At 46.9% G+C, this 15,246-nt stretch overlaps 1 protein-coding gene across 2 annotated transcripts in view; it reads right to left on the bottom strand.

Annotated features, from left to right (window-relative positions):
- Nucleotides 1–15,246, bottom strand: part of VPS53 (VPS53 subunit of GARP complex) — a 135,785-nt gene that overhangs the window by 5,382 nt on the left and 115,157 nt on the right. The window contains exons 20-22 of one of the 2 annotated variants that reach the window (XM_052657246.1): nt 11,620–11,757; nt 9,416–9,520; nt 8,766–8,968 (exon numbers count right to left, since the gene is read on the bottom strand). In XM_052657246.1, coding sequence (XP_052513206.1) covers nt 8,798–8,968; nt 9,416–9,520; nt 11,620–11,757 — 414 coding nt within the window. In that variant the 3' untranslated portion in view covers nt 8,766–8,797. Of the gene's footprint in view, nt 1–6,160; nt 8,969–9,415; nt 9,521–11,619; nt 11,758–15,246 lie in introns of those variants that run through there. The other variant, XM_052657245.1, reaches the window with a different exon arrangement.

The raw sequence follows: 15,246 nt of genomic DNA, 5'->3' as shown, positions 1-15,246 counted from the left end.
CTGTATACAGGGCATTGTGGCAAGAGCTAGCAAGCGCTTCAAATGCGTGTGCCCCTTCGCTTTCTAAAATTGAACGATTTTAGGACAGTAGCCTACAAAAAGGCGAGCACACGTAAGCAAAGATTTCTACAGATAGATTTTCACTGGTGATGTGTTTCTCACTGCCAAACAACCGAAACCTCTTTGTATACTGATAGGAGACTGGCTAAATGAATGATGATATATCTCAACTATAAAACACCATGTAGCCTTAAAAAGAATGAGTAGCTCTATACATCTTGAGGGAAAAGATGGCCAAGATTTCTTGTTTAGCTGTAGGAAAATATGCAAATATGGTTAATATTAATTTTGTCTGCAAAGTGCTCTTCCCCCATGGTACAGACAAAGTCTGGAAGGAGGGTAGGACCTTTGATATATATATTTCTATATTGTTTAAACTTATTAACATGAATACTCACATTGTGTACTTTAAAAATAAATATTACTATTGCAATATTTTATAAGATGAAGAAACCTAGGCTGTTTCTTTAAGCTATTATTTCTATAGCATCAGTATAGATACTGGGAGCATAGAAACACCAAGAATCATCAGGGTTAGTGGTTATGAGTGAGAGGAGGCCCAGGGGAGCGAACCAGCTCCTTCTCAGACTCTCAGAGCAAAGAGGAACTTGGTGAGCCTGGCCAGGAGACCATGGAGAAGGGCTTCTCTATGCGGAAACCCCACTTGCCAGGCCTGACAGGGACTGAGAGGCTTGATTTGCTGGGGCAATTGAGATTTTCTCTTGGTTTCCAGGACTAGTATTTGTATAATCATTTAGAAAAATAATTTTTTTCAGATTAACTAACCATATTGGTTGACAAAGAGAGTTGTCAAGGCAGGAGGAGAAGGGGGAGACAGAGGATGAGATGGTGGGATGGCATCACCAACTCAGTGGACATGAGATCTGCGCAAACTCCGGGAGATGATGAAGGACAGAAGAGCCTGGCGTGCTGCAGTCCATGGGGTCCCAAAGAGTTGGACATGACTTAGTGCAACTGAATAATAAAAGGGTGCCTGACTCCAAGGCCTTGAGATTGAGGAAGTGGGAAGGGAAGGTGGTCCCCTTTAGAGATGGGCAGTTGCAGGCAGGGAGGCAAGTGGACCTGGAGATGCTCCCCAGAACTGATGGTGGGAGATGCTCCCCAGAACTGATGGTGGGAACTGCAAGTGGAATAGGGTCAGCTGAGGGGGTGTGGCAGACAAAGGCTGAAAATCCGAGAAACCTCAGAAGGCATAGCTGGTGTTTATGCCTGCGCTGGGCGGGAAAGTTCTCTGAAGGAGTCTGGAGTGAAAACTACGGGGGCCTAAGACCTTGGGGTTTGACATGGGCGGTCATGGTTTGGAAGGAGGGAAGAGTCAGTGACGGAGACTGAGATGTTTGATGGGAGCCAGGAAAGCCAGGTGTGGAAGGAGGGAGGGGAGGAGTCCCGGGGTGGGGAGGACTCACCAAATCAACCGAGAGGGCAAAGAGGATGAAAGTGCAGCAAAAAGATTGTCCTTCCAGAGAAGTTTCTGGAAAGCAGTTGAGATGGATGCTGAATAAGAGGCATGCCTATAGGGGATGGAGGTGGTGGCTGTAACCTCTTGCTGGAAATGGTAACAAAGACCACAAGAGAGGTGGCATGGGGGCATTAGGGGGTGGCAGGATCAAGGAAAGCATGATACCCCTGTTCACTTCTGCAGGCAGACTGGAAAAAGAGGGCAAGCTCCGAGGAACGTGGTGGGAGCGGGGGTGGGGCAGAAAGGGAGGGGGGTGGCCTCCAGGGAAGGACAGCCAGGCAGAGTGGAGCAGCAAATGCAAAGTGGGTACAAGGGTGGCTTGCATGTTACCAGTCCTCTTGCATAGTGGGGCCCAAGTTCCTGACTGGAACTCCTGAGGCCTCAGATTCCCAACTGTCACATGAGGAGATCTGACTGAAGTTCTAAAAGCAGATAAACCCACATACTACCCAACACTGAAGCCCATCGATCCAGCCCCAAGAGCCCCTGGTGAGGCCAGAGGAGTCCCACATGTCATCGTTTCTTTATTTCAAGTCCTGAGAGCGTGGGAAAGCATTGTGTGCACAGACATGTGAGGCCTCAGGTGTGAGATCTGGGGCTGTGGGCGTTTCCCGAGGAGGACAGGCTTCCTTTCAAGTGTTGCCCAACCCCCCTCCTCCCAGTTCCGGTTGCGCTGCTTTCCTCTCAGAACACAGCTTCCTTGCACCAGGGGTGCCTTGCTCTCTGATGTCCAACTTCTAAGGGCGGCAAGGCTCAATCCAGGTGGTGGCCTCCAGCGAGACTCAAACAGGATCTGGATGACAGTTCAGGGGTGTTGCTGAGTGGGTGGTGGACTTCAGATGAAAGGTACTCTTTCCTGGACAAAGGTGACCCCACCAAATGCCTCCTCCCCTTTACATGGCAGCCCCTGATGAGGGCCTGCAGCTTCCAAATTGACTTCTGGGGAACCTGGAATTCTTGAGATGTTTTGAGGGGCCAAGGAGCTCCACATAAAGCTTTGATTCTATCTTCCCTTTAAGAATGCATACTTGAAGGCTATTCTAATGACAAAACATTCTAAACTGTAATAACACACATCCTCAAATGTGTTACTGGTGTAAATGTTGAGATTTTACAGATACTTGGTGTATTAAGCTGCCCTGTCAAGGCTATTCTGTCTGTGTAGACCTCAGGATAAAGAGACTCTGTCACATCTAGCTAAACAAAGAGTATCCAGGACTGGAAGGAGAGTGAAAAAAAAAAACTGAGGGACATCCCTGGGGGGTCTAGTGGCAAAGACTTCCCCTTCCAATGCAGGATGTGCCGGTTTGACCCCTTGTCTGGGAACTAAGATCCCACATGCTTTGTGGCCCAAAAAACCCAAAATATGTAACAGAAGCACTATTGTAACAAATACAGTGAAGACTTCAAGAGAACAAACAAACAAAACCTGATACTGTTTGCAAATTGTTCGCTGGATTAAATCAAGATTTCTCTATTCTACGCAACCAAAGCGAAACACAGAAATAAACTGGATGCTGGGGTTGATGAATATAAATTGCCAGTGTGTGCTCGGTCATGGCTGACTCTTTGCGTCCCCAGGGACGGTTAAATAGAAAGCATTTCTAAATTACAGTTATGGATAAATTGCCACCCATAACCTTAGCTTTGAAATGCTTTCTATTTAACTGCAATAGTTTCAGTGTTCTCACGGATTTGCTTTGAAAGATGTTTGAACTCACAAAATACATTAATAAAACATTTTATCTGTTTGTAGAGTGAGAGTCCTATGTAAAGTCGGGTCTCATACATGTGAAAAGCACTGGTGTAGTGCACAGAGCCTGGTGATGGAATGAGTCTTGAGCTAAATCCTGGCTCTGCCTCCTCAGGAGTCTTACAGCCTTGGGTACGTCATTTGCTCCCCAGGCCTCCAGGTCCACACCGATAAATCATGCCCACTTGACAGGGGTTTTTTGATCCAATGAGGTCTCTAAACTATCCAGGAGGCAGTAAATACTCAGTTCCCTCGATACCCAATAGCCCTGAAGGGCCTGGATCTCTTAGCCCCACTCACAACCAAGTGTTATTTGCATGCCAAACAGTAGCCAGGCTGCATCTAAAGCCCTGGGCTGCATCAACTAGGACCTGATGGCCCATCAGCACCCTTCTCAGATGACACAGCCAGCCAGCCAGCCAGCCAAGGGGCCAAGACTTGGGAGTGGGTGAGAGCAGTGTCAGGGCTGCAGTAGGGCGTGGGTACGAGGTTGGGGTGTGTGTGTGTGTGTGTGTGTATGTGTGTGAGCTCATGTTTTCTTTACACAACATTGGCTACTTTTCCATTTGCCTGCTGAAGCGTTTCACTGGCCGCCCCAGGTGGCCCAATCACAGGACTGCAGTCTGTGCAGAATTCTGTGGACTGTGGTCTCTTCAGCAGGCTATGTGCTTCCCCTCTGCCTGAGAAGGGCCTTCCTTTTCCATCTGCACAGAGCAAGTGAGCAGAAGAAGCTGGAGTTTCTCTCTACTCTTTCACCTGGTGGCCCTGAAAATTGCAGCCCACTTGGTAAATACTTTTCTTGGCCCCAGAAGCAAAGGGAAGTTTTATCAAGAAGCTGTTCTTAATTTCCTATGTGTTGAAAAATTACCCCAAACAGGAGGCGGCCCTGGGTCGTGGCCATTGTGCAAATTTCATCTGATCACTGAGCAGAGGCTACCAGAGTGATAAACATTCTTAGGGGACAAAGCATTTACAGGTTTTCCTATCACTCTATTGCCCAGCATTCTCTGTTATCAGTAGCCCCCAAGGGGATTGAGAGGGCCTGGTTACAGGGATTCCCCTGGCCTTGGGAAAGGTCTGAACATCTTTTGAAAGGTGACTCTGAAGCCATCCAAAGAGCTGGTGAATTTCTGGCTTCCCTGTTAGGTCTGCCTGTCCCAAGATAATCGTGCTTAGAGATTTTTGGGCATTGAAGGTCAAAAAAAAAAAAAAAAAAGGAGTGTAGGCAGGAATTTTGTCCCTGCCAGGAATGGCCAGTTGAAACGAGCTTCTGTGGACACCGGACACCATATCTAAAGACAGTTTTTTGGATGGAAGCCTTTGGCAACCCTTCTGATTTGCATTCAGAGGAAACTTGCCACTTTTTCCATAACAGGCAGCCCAGCCAACACCACCCGGGAGGGAGGAAGTTCTTTCTCTCGGCGTCTGCAGGTTTATCCCTAAATGCTACGGAAACAGCAGCTGCCAGGGCAAGGGGAACAGAGGATGGAGAGCCTTTTAAAATTCTTGAATAAGTCGGATCTCACCAACAGGACCTAAAAAGGCAAAGGCTTGCCATTCCGGTGCTTGCGGCAGATGCGGCCTGCCCCCGGGGGCAGGCTGTGTTGTCCCCTGGGCTCACTCCTGTTCGAGTGAGCCCAGGGACAGAGCCAACTCTATGGCCACCTGCCATTCGGTCATGTCAGCCACCTGGGGTCCAGGCCTGGCGAGTGACAATGAGGAGGTCACATTTCACACAGCCTGTGGCTGACAATGGTGCGTGTGTAGCTGGCTCTTGTGTGACCTTCACCATGGTGTTAATTATACCCCTGTTGACAGATACTAAACACTGCCTTAAAAAAAAAAAGTCTTGAGTTTGTTACAATGTTGCTTCTGTTTTATGTTTTGGTGTTTTGGCCTCAAGGCACCTGGGATCCTAGCTCCTCCACCAGGAATCAAACCCACCTCTCCCCCAGCGCCGGGAGTATTAAAAGGAGGAGTCTTAACCACTGGGCCACCAGGAAGGTCGTGGCTTCTGTTTCAAATGGACATTCTTCACGAGCCACTGCTTACCTGGTTATGCAAGCAAGAAGGAAGATAATTGGTAGGTCAGTCATCGGACCATGTTCTTCCAGGTGGGTTAGACAGAAAGGCTTCTTTCCTCATCAGACTGATTTCTGGCTACCCTATAAAAGTGGGGAGCTGGTGGAAAAAAAGAATGGGAACTCGGGAATGATCGCAAAGCCAACCTAACGGAAGAACTGCTACAGATTTTCCAGGGCTGAGGGGAACATCAGACTTCTTCACACGTTCACTGCAAAATGTCCACCCAGCTCTTAAGGAAACAGGCAGACTGTGCGCAGGACAGACAGCCGCTGGCAGTCACATGGACAAGCAGGCTGAGACTGGAACCATGAGGCGGATGAGGGCAAGTCAATGGGATAGGAATCTGGAGCACAAGGAGGCTTCCCAATCAGAAGCAGGATGCTTTATGCCTAGTCACAGAGGGTTTCCCCACCTGTGGATGTGCCAGGACCTTGCCCTTGGGCACCACGGCCTGGTTCTGTGCCCTGTTTCCTCAGGCTGTTAGGAGAGGGGTGCATCTTCACCAGGGGGAAGGGCAGATGCTGAGGGGGAGCCCAGGCTTCTTGGGCGTGCTAACTTTTTACTATAGTCCGTTCTGTTTTCTGTCAACAGTAAGGAAATACATCCTAGCAAGTGACATCCAGTAATGCTTTAATTAACTGTAATATTTTATGCTCCAATAATGCACCAAGAAATCACTTCCAGATGGGGAAAAGGAATGATATTTAGACAAAAAGGCAATCCCTTTACTTTCAGCAGATCAGTATCTCCCAAAGGTACAGAACAGAACCTTGAGGGTCCAGGGAAGGTGGTGGGGGGGGCGGTTTATCTATTTTGATACATATTGGAATTTGAGACTGGAAAATTACCTTTACTGTATAAAACTCACAGCACTCTTTCTGCATGCCAGCATCTCATGTGTCTGTGTTTCCAGGACTCTTGTTTAAATGGCCCAGTGCAGTCCTAACCATTTTATTTTTAGCGATCTGACTTGGAGGGGACGAGAAGTGTGAAACACTTGCTTTCAGCCTCAAGCAAGCTGGTTATTTTGGAGATTTTTCTTGCTAGCAAGAGGAATTTCATTTCCAGCTGTGAACTTCTGGCATTTTCCCTGGCGTTCCATAAACAGGGGACTAGGGTTCCTCATCCAACAGCAATTCAGGGTGGGCTGCTATCACATCCCCCATTTCTCCTGCTCACTCACCCTGCCTGCCCGTCTCACACTGGTCCTTGGAAGTCGACTTTCGGTCTTGTTCTGTCTGTACCGAGGAGCCACCTGAGGTATGAGAAAGTCGGCACCCTTTTCTGGTGGGGTAGGCAAAGCCCTGGGTACTGGGTCTTTATTCTTCAAGAGAGGGAGGTGTGGTGACAGTTGCTTCAATTCCCAGAACTGAGTTTGGAGGTCAAGATACCCTGTCCGTGGTGGTTCCTATTTCCTGATTACGATCCAAACAGAACTTTCTCCAGCCTGAGCACCTCTAACCAGCAATCCGGAAGTCTGGCCACAGTAAAGACAGGAGAGAACTCTTTATCAATTATAAATTACTAATATTTATTTTAACCACATAAGGTAACTTCAAAGTTTTCTTTTTTTTTTTGAAGTCTAGAGAAAGTAGAGGGAAGGAGCCAGTACAATGTCTAATTTAGCTGAACAGCAGAGTTGTTAGCTACTGTTTTGATCAATGAGGGCTCCTTTATATATATTATTTCAAAGTGACAATAATAAATAAATCTTCCGTTTAGGGCCTAGTCATCAAAACAAAGGAGAATCCTAGTCAGGACGGGGACAGCATGATTTCTGCCGTGGTCCCTCCATCAACACAAACTCAAAATTCAAGATGCTGGCTATGAGCAAAAAAACATTTTTACTGTTTGGGTACCAGGTTAATTATACAGTAATTACACTTGCTTACAGTCAGAAAAAAAATACCCATTTGTGAAAATGTGCAATACGAAATCTTCAATAAAGCAAGTTCCTATTATAACGGTTCTTCATAAGGAGTAAATATTATAATCATAATGGAACTTTTCACAACTGTATGCTGGGCGCTACTCCAGACTTCCAGACTGACTGATTCACAACCTCCAGGCATTTGTACTTGTGAAAATAAAAAGGGCCTCAGGTGATGCTGATGCAGATCCCCAGCGGAGAAACAGGCTCTGTCTGTACAGGACGTACACACAGCATTCAGCTCCCATCAACAAGACACTTAACGTAACTCCTACTGACATCTATTGGCTCCTTGGAGATTACTGACAGTGTAATAAATCAAGAAAGCAACTTCTCTGGCTGTGACCACCTGGGGCTGGTGGTGGTGGAGGAGAAACTGCCTTGACATCTCAATGCCATTATGGAGATGTCCAGAAAGTGACTCCTTGTGAATGAACCACAAAAAGAAGTGTGGCTCTGTAAACACCAAGAGTGACAAGAACCAGGTGCGGGAGTCCACTGGCGTTTGCAGCTTCCCAGGCCAATGACAGACGGCTAAAGTGGCTGCCTGGAGATGGGCCTGTCACCCCCTCTTTCAGGAGTGAGAAGAGAACATTAACCTCAATTAGTGTGGGCTGGATAACTTTCCCAGAGCAGCACCATGGCTGTCTGGGCAGAGGGAAACCTGCTGACTGAGCTGCCTGGGAGACCCACTGTGCTCCTCCCTACTCCTCCTGGGAGACCCACTGTGCTCCTCCCTACTCCTCCTGCATTTTTCTTTTTTTTGGGCTGCAAGGTTTACTTCTCGCTATTTTATTTTCTTATTTGGCCACATGGCACATGGGATCTCAGTTCCCTGACCAGGGATCGAACCTACACTCCCTGCGCTGGAAGCTCAGAGTCTTAACCGCTGGACCACAAGTCCCCTTGCACTTTTCTTACTTAGCCATCCTTTCTTCATAGGGCTCAGCTAAAGGCCACACCTCTCTCTTCCGCCACATCTATCATCTGCCATTTCATCACTGGAGCCCTAGAGCCAAGCCTAGAGGACATCTCTTAGGAGTCTGGCTGCAGAGAGCACCTCTAACAGCTGCAGGTGGGGGAAGCTGTGAGAGCCCGGCTCTCTGGCCCACAGTGCTAGGACAGAACAGGGAAGGGAACAGGGCCACAGTCATAGAGGGCAGGACCGTGCGGGCGAGGCTACAGAGTCAGTGACGACTGGAGCAGTCGGGAGCAGCTGGGGAACAGCCAGTGAAGCCCGGGAACCGTCTTTACCCACTGTGGCCTCTGCTACAGGAATCAGAGATTGCCTCCAGTCCTTACTTGGCTTCTCCCATTAGGCAGGAATTAAGACAAGGCATGGGAGCGACCCAGGAATGACCCAAACATCCCAGGAAGTTTCAGGACTGATGATCTGAGGATCTGGGGAGCACAGGAGATGGGAGGGGCATCCGGGGATCCGGTTGTGGGTGGCTCACCGGCCAGGGGGATAAGTGCCCCCTGGGTGCTCCTACAGTCTCTTTTTAATCAGTTTCTCCAGTTTGCGGATGCGCGAGGACTCCTGTTCTGGAGTTGGAGCCAGGAGGGACAGGGAGCTGGAGCCTTCGGGTCCTGAGGGCGGGGTGGGGAGCCTCTGGCGGAAGAGCTCCAGCATGCTGCTCTGCTCACTCCGCTTCAGCCCCTGAGGTGGAGACAAAGGAGGGTGATGGCAGGTCTGGCCCCCAACGACCCAAGGGCAAGTGCAGTATCTGGTATTCACTAGGCTGAGGATTAGTGCTTTCTCCAGGGTAGATATTAGCCCTGGGTAGTAGCCTGGGAGAGAAGCAGGGGAGGAAGAAAAGGCAGAAGGAGAGGAGAGAAAGGGCTGAGAGGGCAAGTGGCCAGGCAGCAGGATGCGGGAGGGCGGCCTCCTCTTCTCGCAGCCCCGCCAAGCCCAGCTACCTGCCATCAGGAGGTGATGGGGGGCATGGTCGCGGGCCCTGGTTGCCCCTCCTCAAATGGCTTCTTGCAGCCTGGGCCCAGCAGGGGGACTTTGAGGAGGCCCCCCAGGGACCTGTACTCCACCCCTCAGTGAGTCACAGAGTGTGAGAAGGATGCAACCAGGGACAGAACAAGATGCTGAGCTCACCTTCATGTCTAGGATCTTCTGGAAGGTTTCTGTGTTGCAGTCTGTCAGGAGCTTGATGTAATTGTCCACAAATACCACCAACGGCTCGTGAGGGGCCATCACAACCTGTGAGGGAGAGAGGAAAGTCAGGCCTGCCGGACACGCTTATGATCCAAGGCAGCAGAGCATCTTCTCCAGAAATGTCCTGACAGCCTGTTTCATCTCAGCATCCAGTTACAGCAATGCTTCCAGTCAAACCTGTCAATCCTACAGGAAATCAACCCTGAATATTCACTGTAAGGACTGATGCTAAGGCTCCAATACTTTGGCCACCTGATGCAAAGAGCCAACTCATTGGAAAAGACCCTGATGCTGGGAAAGATTGAAGGCAGGAGGAGAAAGGGGCAACAGAGGAGGAGATGGTTGGATGGCATCGCTGACTTAATGGACATGAGTTTTAGCAAGCTCCAGGAGATCGTGAAGGACAGGGAAACCTGATGTGCTGTAGTCCATGGGGTCACAGAGAGTCAGACATGACTTAGAGACTGAACAACACCACAACGCTTCCTAAGGTTGCTAAATAAAATATGTCGCATGAATTGCTTTTTACATACAGATTCCTATGTCCCTCCTCTGAAGATTCTAATTCATAGAGCCTGGGGAGGAGTCCCAGGTGTCTTTTTTTAAAATATCAAGACCACAGGAAACACTGTGTTGGAGGGCCCCCTGTCTGGGACATTTCCTGGGTTTCTGGTACCTGCTCCTTCTGTCCTGACGTATCGTCGCTCCCAAGTGAAGTGGCGCTCAGTTGTGTCCGATTCTTTGCGACCCCATGGACTATACAGTCTATGGAATTCTCCAGGCCAGAATACCGAAATGGGTAGCCTTTTCCTTCTCCAGGGGATCTTCTCAACCCAGGGATCGAACCCAGGTCTCCCATATTGCAGGCGGATTCTTTACCAGCTGAGCCACAGGGAAGCCCTGGTTCCCAAGGGATGGCCTCAACAAGCATTGAGTTAAGTGGATTTTCTCAAGAACAAAAACTCCACAACAGCCTCAGTGTTTCCAAGACTTTAAAATCGGGAACTTCACATAACTACATCCACTTCACACACCAGGGCTTCCCTGGTGGCTCACTGGTAAAGAATCCACCTGTCGATGCAGGTGATCCCTGGGTCGGGAAGATCCCCTGGAATAGGAAATGGCAACTCACTCCAAGATTCTTGCTGGAGAATCCCATGGACAGAGGAGCCTGGTGGGCTACAGTCCATGGGGTCGCAAAAGAGTCAGACACGACTCAGTGACTAAACAACAGCAACAACTTCACGTGCCACCAGCAGGAGAGCCCTGGCATCAAAACCCTCGTGTTCATAGTCATTTGGTTTTCACTGTGGGGGTCCGGTTTTCTTTCTCCAGTAGGTTTACTACCAGCTGGGGAAGAAATGGATTGGGCTGCTTTCAGTTTCCTCAGGTCAAAGCCCAAGGTCTGTGGAGGCCCCTCACCCGGTCCAGCCACATCAGGGCCCGCCGTGACTCCCCACTCCTCCATCATTTGAGCCATTCTGCTTGCAGACTGACCTGAAGGGCCTGGAGGCCCTGGCCTTCTAAGAGCATCCCCTGACAGCTCCATCTGTTCTCCAGCCTTCTCTCCCCTCCCCAGCAGGCTCCCTCTCCACTCGACAAGTCCAGGTGGAAATCAGATGCAGGAGTTCAAGGCTTCAGACATTCTTAGCATCATCACCCCACATATATTTTGTTAAATGGGTCCTTAGAAAACCATTTGCTGATTAGAATTAGCTATGCGACATTTGTTCGAAGTTGCTATAAGGTGGCAGAGCTTAGAAAGCCAAGAATGGGAGGAACTGACAGCTGGGAAACAGAGAGAAGCAGAGCAGAGAGACCCTGACTGGAGGCTGATTGACAATGCCACCCAGCCTCCAATCTTGGCCAAATCTTATTATAAGAGAATCCCATTACAAGAAAGAATGCATTTGTCAGACAGAATTACTGACCCCAACCCCGGCCCCCGCAACACTGCACTGACTTTCAACAATAACTGATGAGGCCAAAGTCTGGTCCAGTCAAAGAATGCAGACCATCTTTTGGGACTGATGGGAATAGGTCTAACCTGTGCTTTTTGAGACCAGTACTCAGTACTGTTTCAAATAAGTGGTCAGGTAACTAGGCCCTTTTAATTGAAACCCTAAAGAAGACACAAGTCCCACCTTGAGGATCATCTCCGCGCGGGTCATGCCTTTCACCACGATCTTGGTGTAACTGGCCGGGGCTTTCCTCACCACCTGAGAGCCGATGGAAGGCAGATCAAGCAGGACCATCTTCAGGGAGTGCGTGTCCAGCAGTAGCTGAGGGAAGAGAACAGAACAGTCCCAGCCACTTCACATGGGCACAACACCTAGTGTACTCACGCTGATAAATAACATTTTCTTGATATTAAAAAATTTTTTTAATTTTTGGCTGCACTGGGTCTTCACTTGTACGTGTGAACTTTCTCTGGTTGCATTGAGCAGGGGGCTGCTCTTCGCTGTGGTGTGTGGGGCTCTCATTACAGCAGCTTCTCATTCTAGCTTGAGGGCACTAGAGCCTGGGCTCAGTAGTTGTGGTGCGCGGCATGTGGAATCTTCCCAGACCAGGGATCAAACCCAGATCCCCTGCATTCCATTTAGAAAGCAGTTCAGGATATGTATGAAGAACCTTACAAATGTCTTTAAAATTTCTGTTTATTGAGCAGGCAAAAAATGGTAACTCCATACTGCTCTATTTTGGGTTTCTCTGGATGCTAGTGAGGACGTAGGAGATTGAGCCAAATTTAAACATCAGGATCTTGGGACTTCTTGGTGGTCTAGTAGTTAAAAATCTGCCTGGACCACCAGGAAGTCCCAAGATGAGATTTATAATAAAGTAATCAAGACAGTGTGGTACAGGTAAAAGGACACATAGATCAATTGTGCTGAAGAGAAAGCCCAGAAATACAATCACAAATACAGTCCACACAAATAGAGTCAACTGATCACTCACAAAGCAGCAAAGGCAATTCAATGGAATAAAGACAGTCTTTTCAACAAATGGTGCTTGAACAACTGAGCATCCATGTGCAAAAGAAAAAAGGAAAAGGAAAAAGGAATCTAGACACAGACCTTTCACCCTTCACAAAAACTAACCCAAAATGGATCATAGGCCTAAATGTAAAACATAAAACTATAAAACTCCTAGAAGGTAACATAAGAGAAACCCTAGATGACCCTGGGTATGGTGATAACTTTTTAGATACAAGACCAAAGACATGATCCATTAGAAACTTACATTACCATCTGTAAAATAGATAGCCAATGGGAATTTGCTGTATGTCTCAGGACACTCACACAGGGGCTCTGTATCAACCTTGACGGGGTGGGATGGGGAGGCAGCTGGGAGGGAGATTCAAAAGGGAGGGGATATATGTATCCTGATTCATGTTGAGGTTTGACAGAAAACAACAAAATTCTGTAAAGCAATTATCCTTCAATTAAAAATAAATAAATTAAAAAAAAAACAAAGACATGATCTATTAGAGAAATAACTGATAAACTGGTCTTCGTTAAAATGAAAAATGTTTGCTCTCCAAAAGACAATGTCAAGAGGGTGAGAAGGTAAGCTGTAGATTAGGAGAAAGTATTTGCAAAAGATACATCTTATAAAGGATTGTTATCTAAAACATACAAAGATTTTTCAAGAAAAACTCAGCAATAAGAAAACAATCCAACTAAAAAATGGGCCCAAGATCTTAACAGCTACCTCACCAAAGATATATAGATAACAAGTAAGAATTTGAAAAGATCTGATTCCTGAAAATCAGTTAAGAAAAAGAACAGCAACCCCAGTAAAAACAATACCAACAACGGGGCAAAGATTTGAACAGGCACCTCGCAAAAGTGGCGACGCCAGAGCTCATAAGGACTGTGAAATGCTGTGTGTGCGTGCCCAGTTGTGTCCAACTCTTTACAACTGTAGCCCGCCAGGCTCCTGAAACTTAGTTTCACTAGTGACCCTGTAAACACAAATCAAAGCCACAACTGTGTATCATTTTGTACTCATCGGAAAGGCAAAAGTAAAAAGGTCGAAATACCAAGTGTTGGCACACATATAGTGCAAAGAAACTCACACTTAGGATGAGGTATTATAAACTGGTTGAAGCACTTTGGGGGAATTTCAGTACTATTTCCTAGTGGAATTTGTGCATAACCTGTGACACAGTACTCATATCCTTTAGCGAAATTCTTGCCCATGTCAAAAAAGGTTCCTTGAATCCACTGTTTGTAAAAGCAAGACTGGAAACAGCCTAAATGCCCATCAACGGTGCAGAATGGATAGACACACAGCGCTATATTCAGGCAATGGAATATGACACTGAAGTTAAAGTAAGCGACTCAAACAACCTATATCTCACAGATAAGTCTCAGAAACCATTATTATACTGGGCAAAAAAAGCAACTGGGGAAATGATATGTATAGTACCATTTGTATCAAGTTTAAACATTTGCAAAACAAAGTTATATATCATTTTTGGATGCACACACATGTAACTTATCAAAGCACATATGGGAATGATAAAATCAAAATAAGAATAGTGATTATCTCTGGGCATGGAGGGAAAGGCATGGCAGGGTAGGTCCACAGGGGACTTCAGCCACAATTATAATTTATATAAAAAGGATTTACAGCAAATATAGGACCATGTTAAGATCTGACTAAGCTAAGTGGGAAGCTGATATTCTTGACATTATTTTCTATACTTTTATTAACTGGAACTATGTTTTTCCATCTCTTCTTTTTTCATAGTATGCTATTAAATATCTGAGGCCTAGAAAGGATTCAACTTTATCTTCTATGTAGTAGAATTTCAGCGTCTTGTCAAAATCAAAGCTGTGTCTTAGCATTATCTGCTAGCAGGAAAAAAAAATCAATGATTATTTAAAAAGGTATGGGGATATTTCCTGTTTTTTCTGTACTTTCTACTTCCAAGAGAATATTATATGCATAAATAACTGTACAGTCTTAAGTGACAGGAAGAGTTTTGAATGAACCAGACATAACCCTCTAGTATCTCCCATATTTTGAAAGATAGGACATTCTCAATTCTTGGCCAGTCACAGTAAAATTCTCTCCTCACCAGACAGATGCACAGATGGAAACCTTGGTCTCAGGTTTTACTGGAAGTAATGCAGTCAGAATAGGTGGGAGCTAGTCTGACAGACTTCGTGGCTGTCCGTGGGAAATGAAGGTGAAACGGCCCATTTATCTTGAAAATCTGTTGGCTTTCGTCTTTGAAAATAGCTAAAAGTTCATCTCCTTATGCATGAGGCACTGGGCAAGAGGTGGCTGTCAGCCAAATTTGGCTGAGCCTCAGAGAAAAATTTTGGGGGTGATATGGCTCATGTTGGTGGTGGGCTACTGGGGTGCAAAGCTGGCCAGCATGCTATGCCTGGGAAGGGTCATCACGCATTAATGGAAAGCTCTGACACCTCTTGGGGGGACAACATGACTATCACAGTGATAGAACCTTTGAGCAGACAAAATAAAGGCACACTCCTAGAAGGTAAAGGCCGCTTATATAACACTAAGTTTTTAAATGAGGTGATGTGGAAAACAGTTCAGGATATGAGGAATAGGTGGGCCAAGGTGAGGACATGTCTTGTTTCTTTCCTCGTTCCTCTTTTTTTAAAGGTATAACTTTCGTACAGTAAAGTACACAAAGACCAAGTACACAGCTTGATAAATTATTACATATACATACACCCTGTGGGGCTTCCATGGCGGCTCAGACAGCAAAGGATCCATCTGCAGTGTGGGAGACC

Source organism: Budorcas taxicolor, chromosome 19 (assembly GCF_023091745.1).
Source record: "Budorcas taxicolor isolate Tak-1 chromosome 19, Takin1.1, whole genome shotgun sequence".
In the NCBI taxonomy this organism is placed as follows: domain Eukaryota; kingdom Metazoa; phylum Chordata; class Mammalia; order Artiodactyla; family Bovidae; genus Budorcas; species Budorcas taxicolor.
The sequence above is the reverse complement of the archived record's forward strand: the minus strand, read 5'-3'. Positions and strand labels throughout refer to the sequence as shown.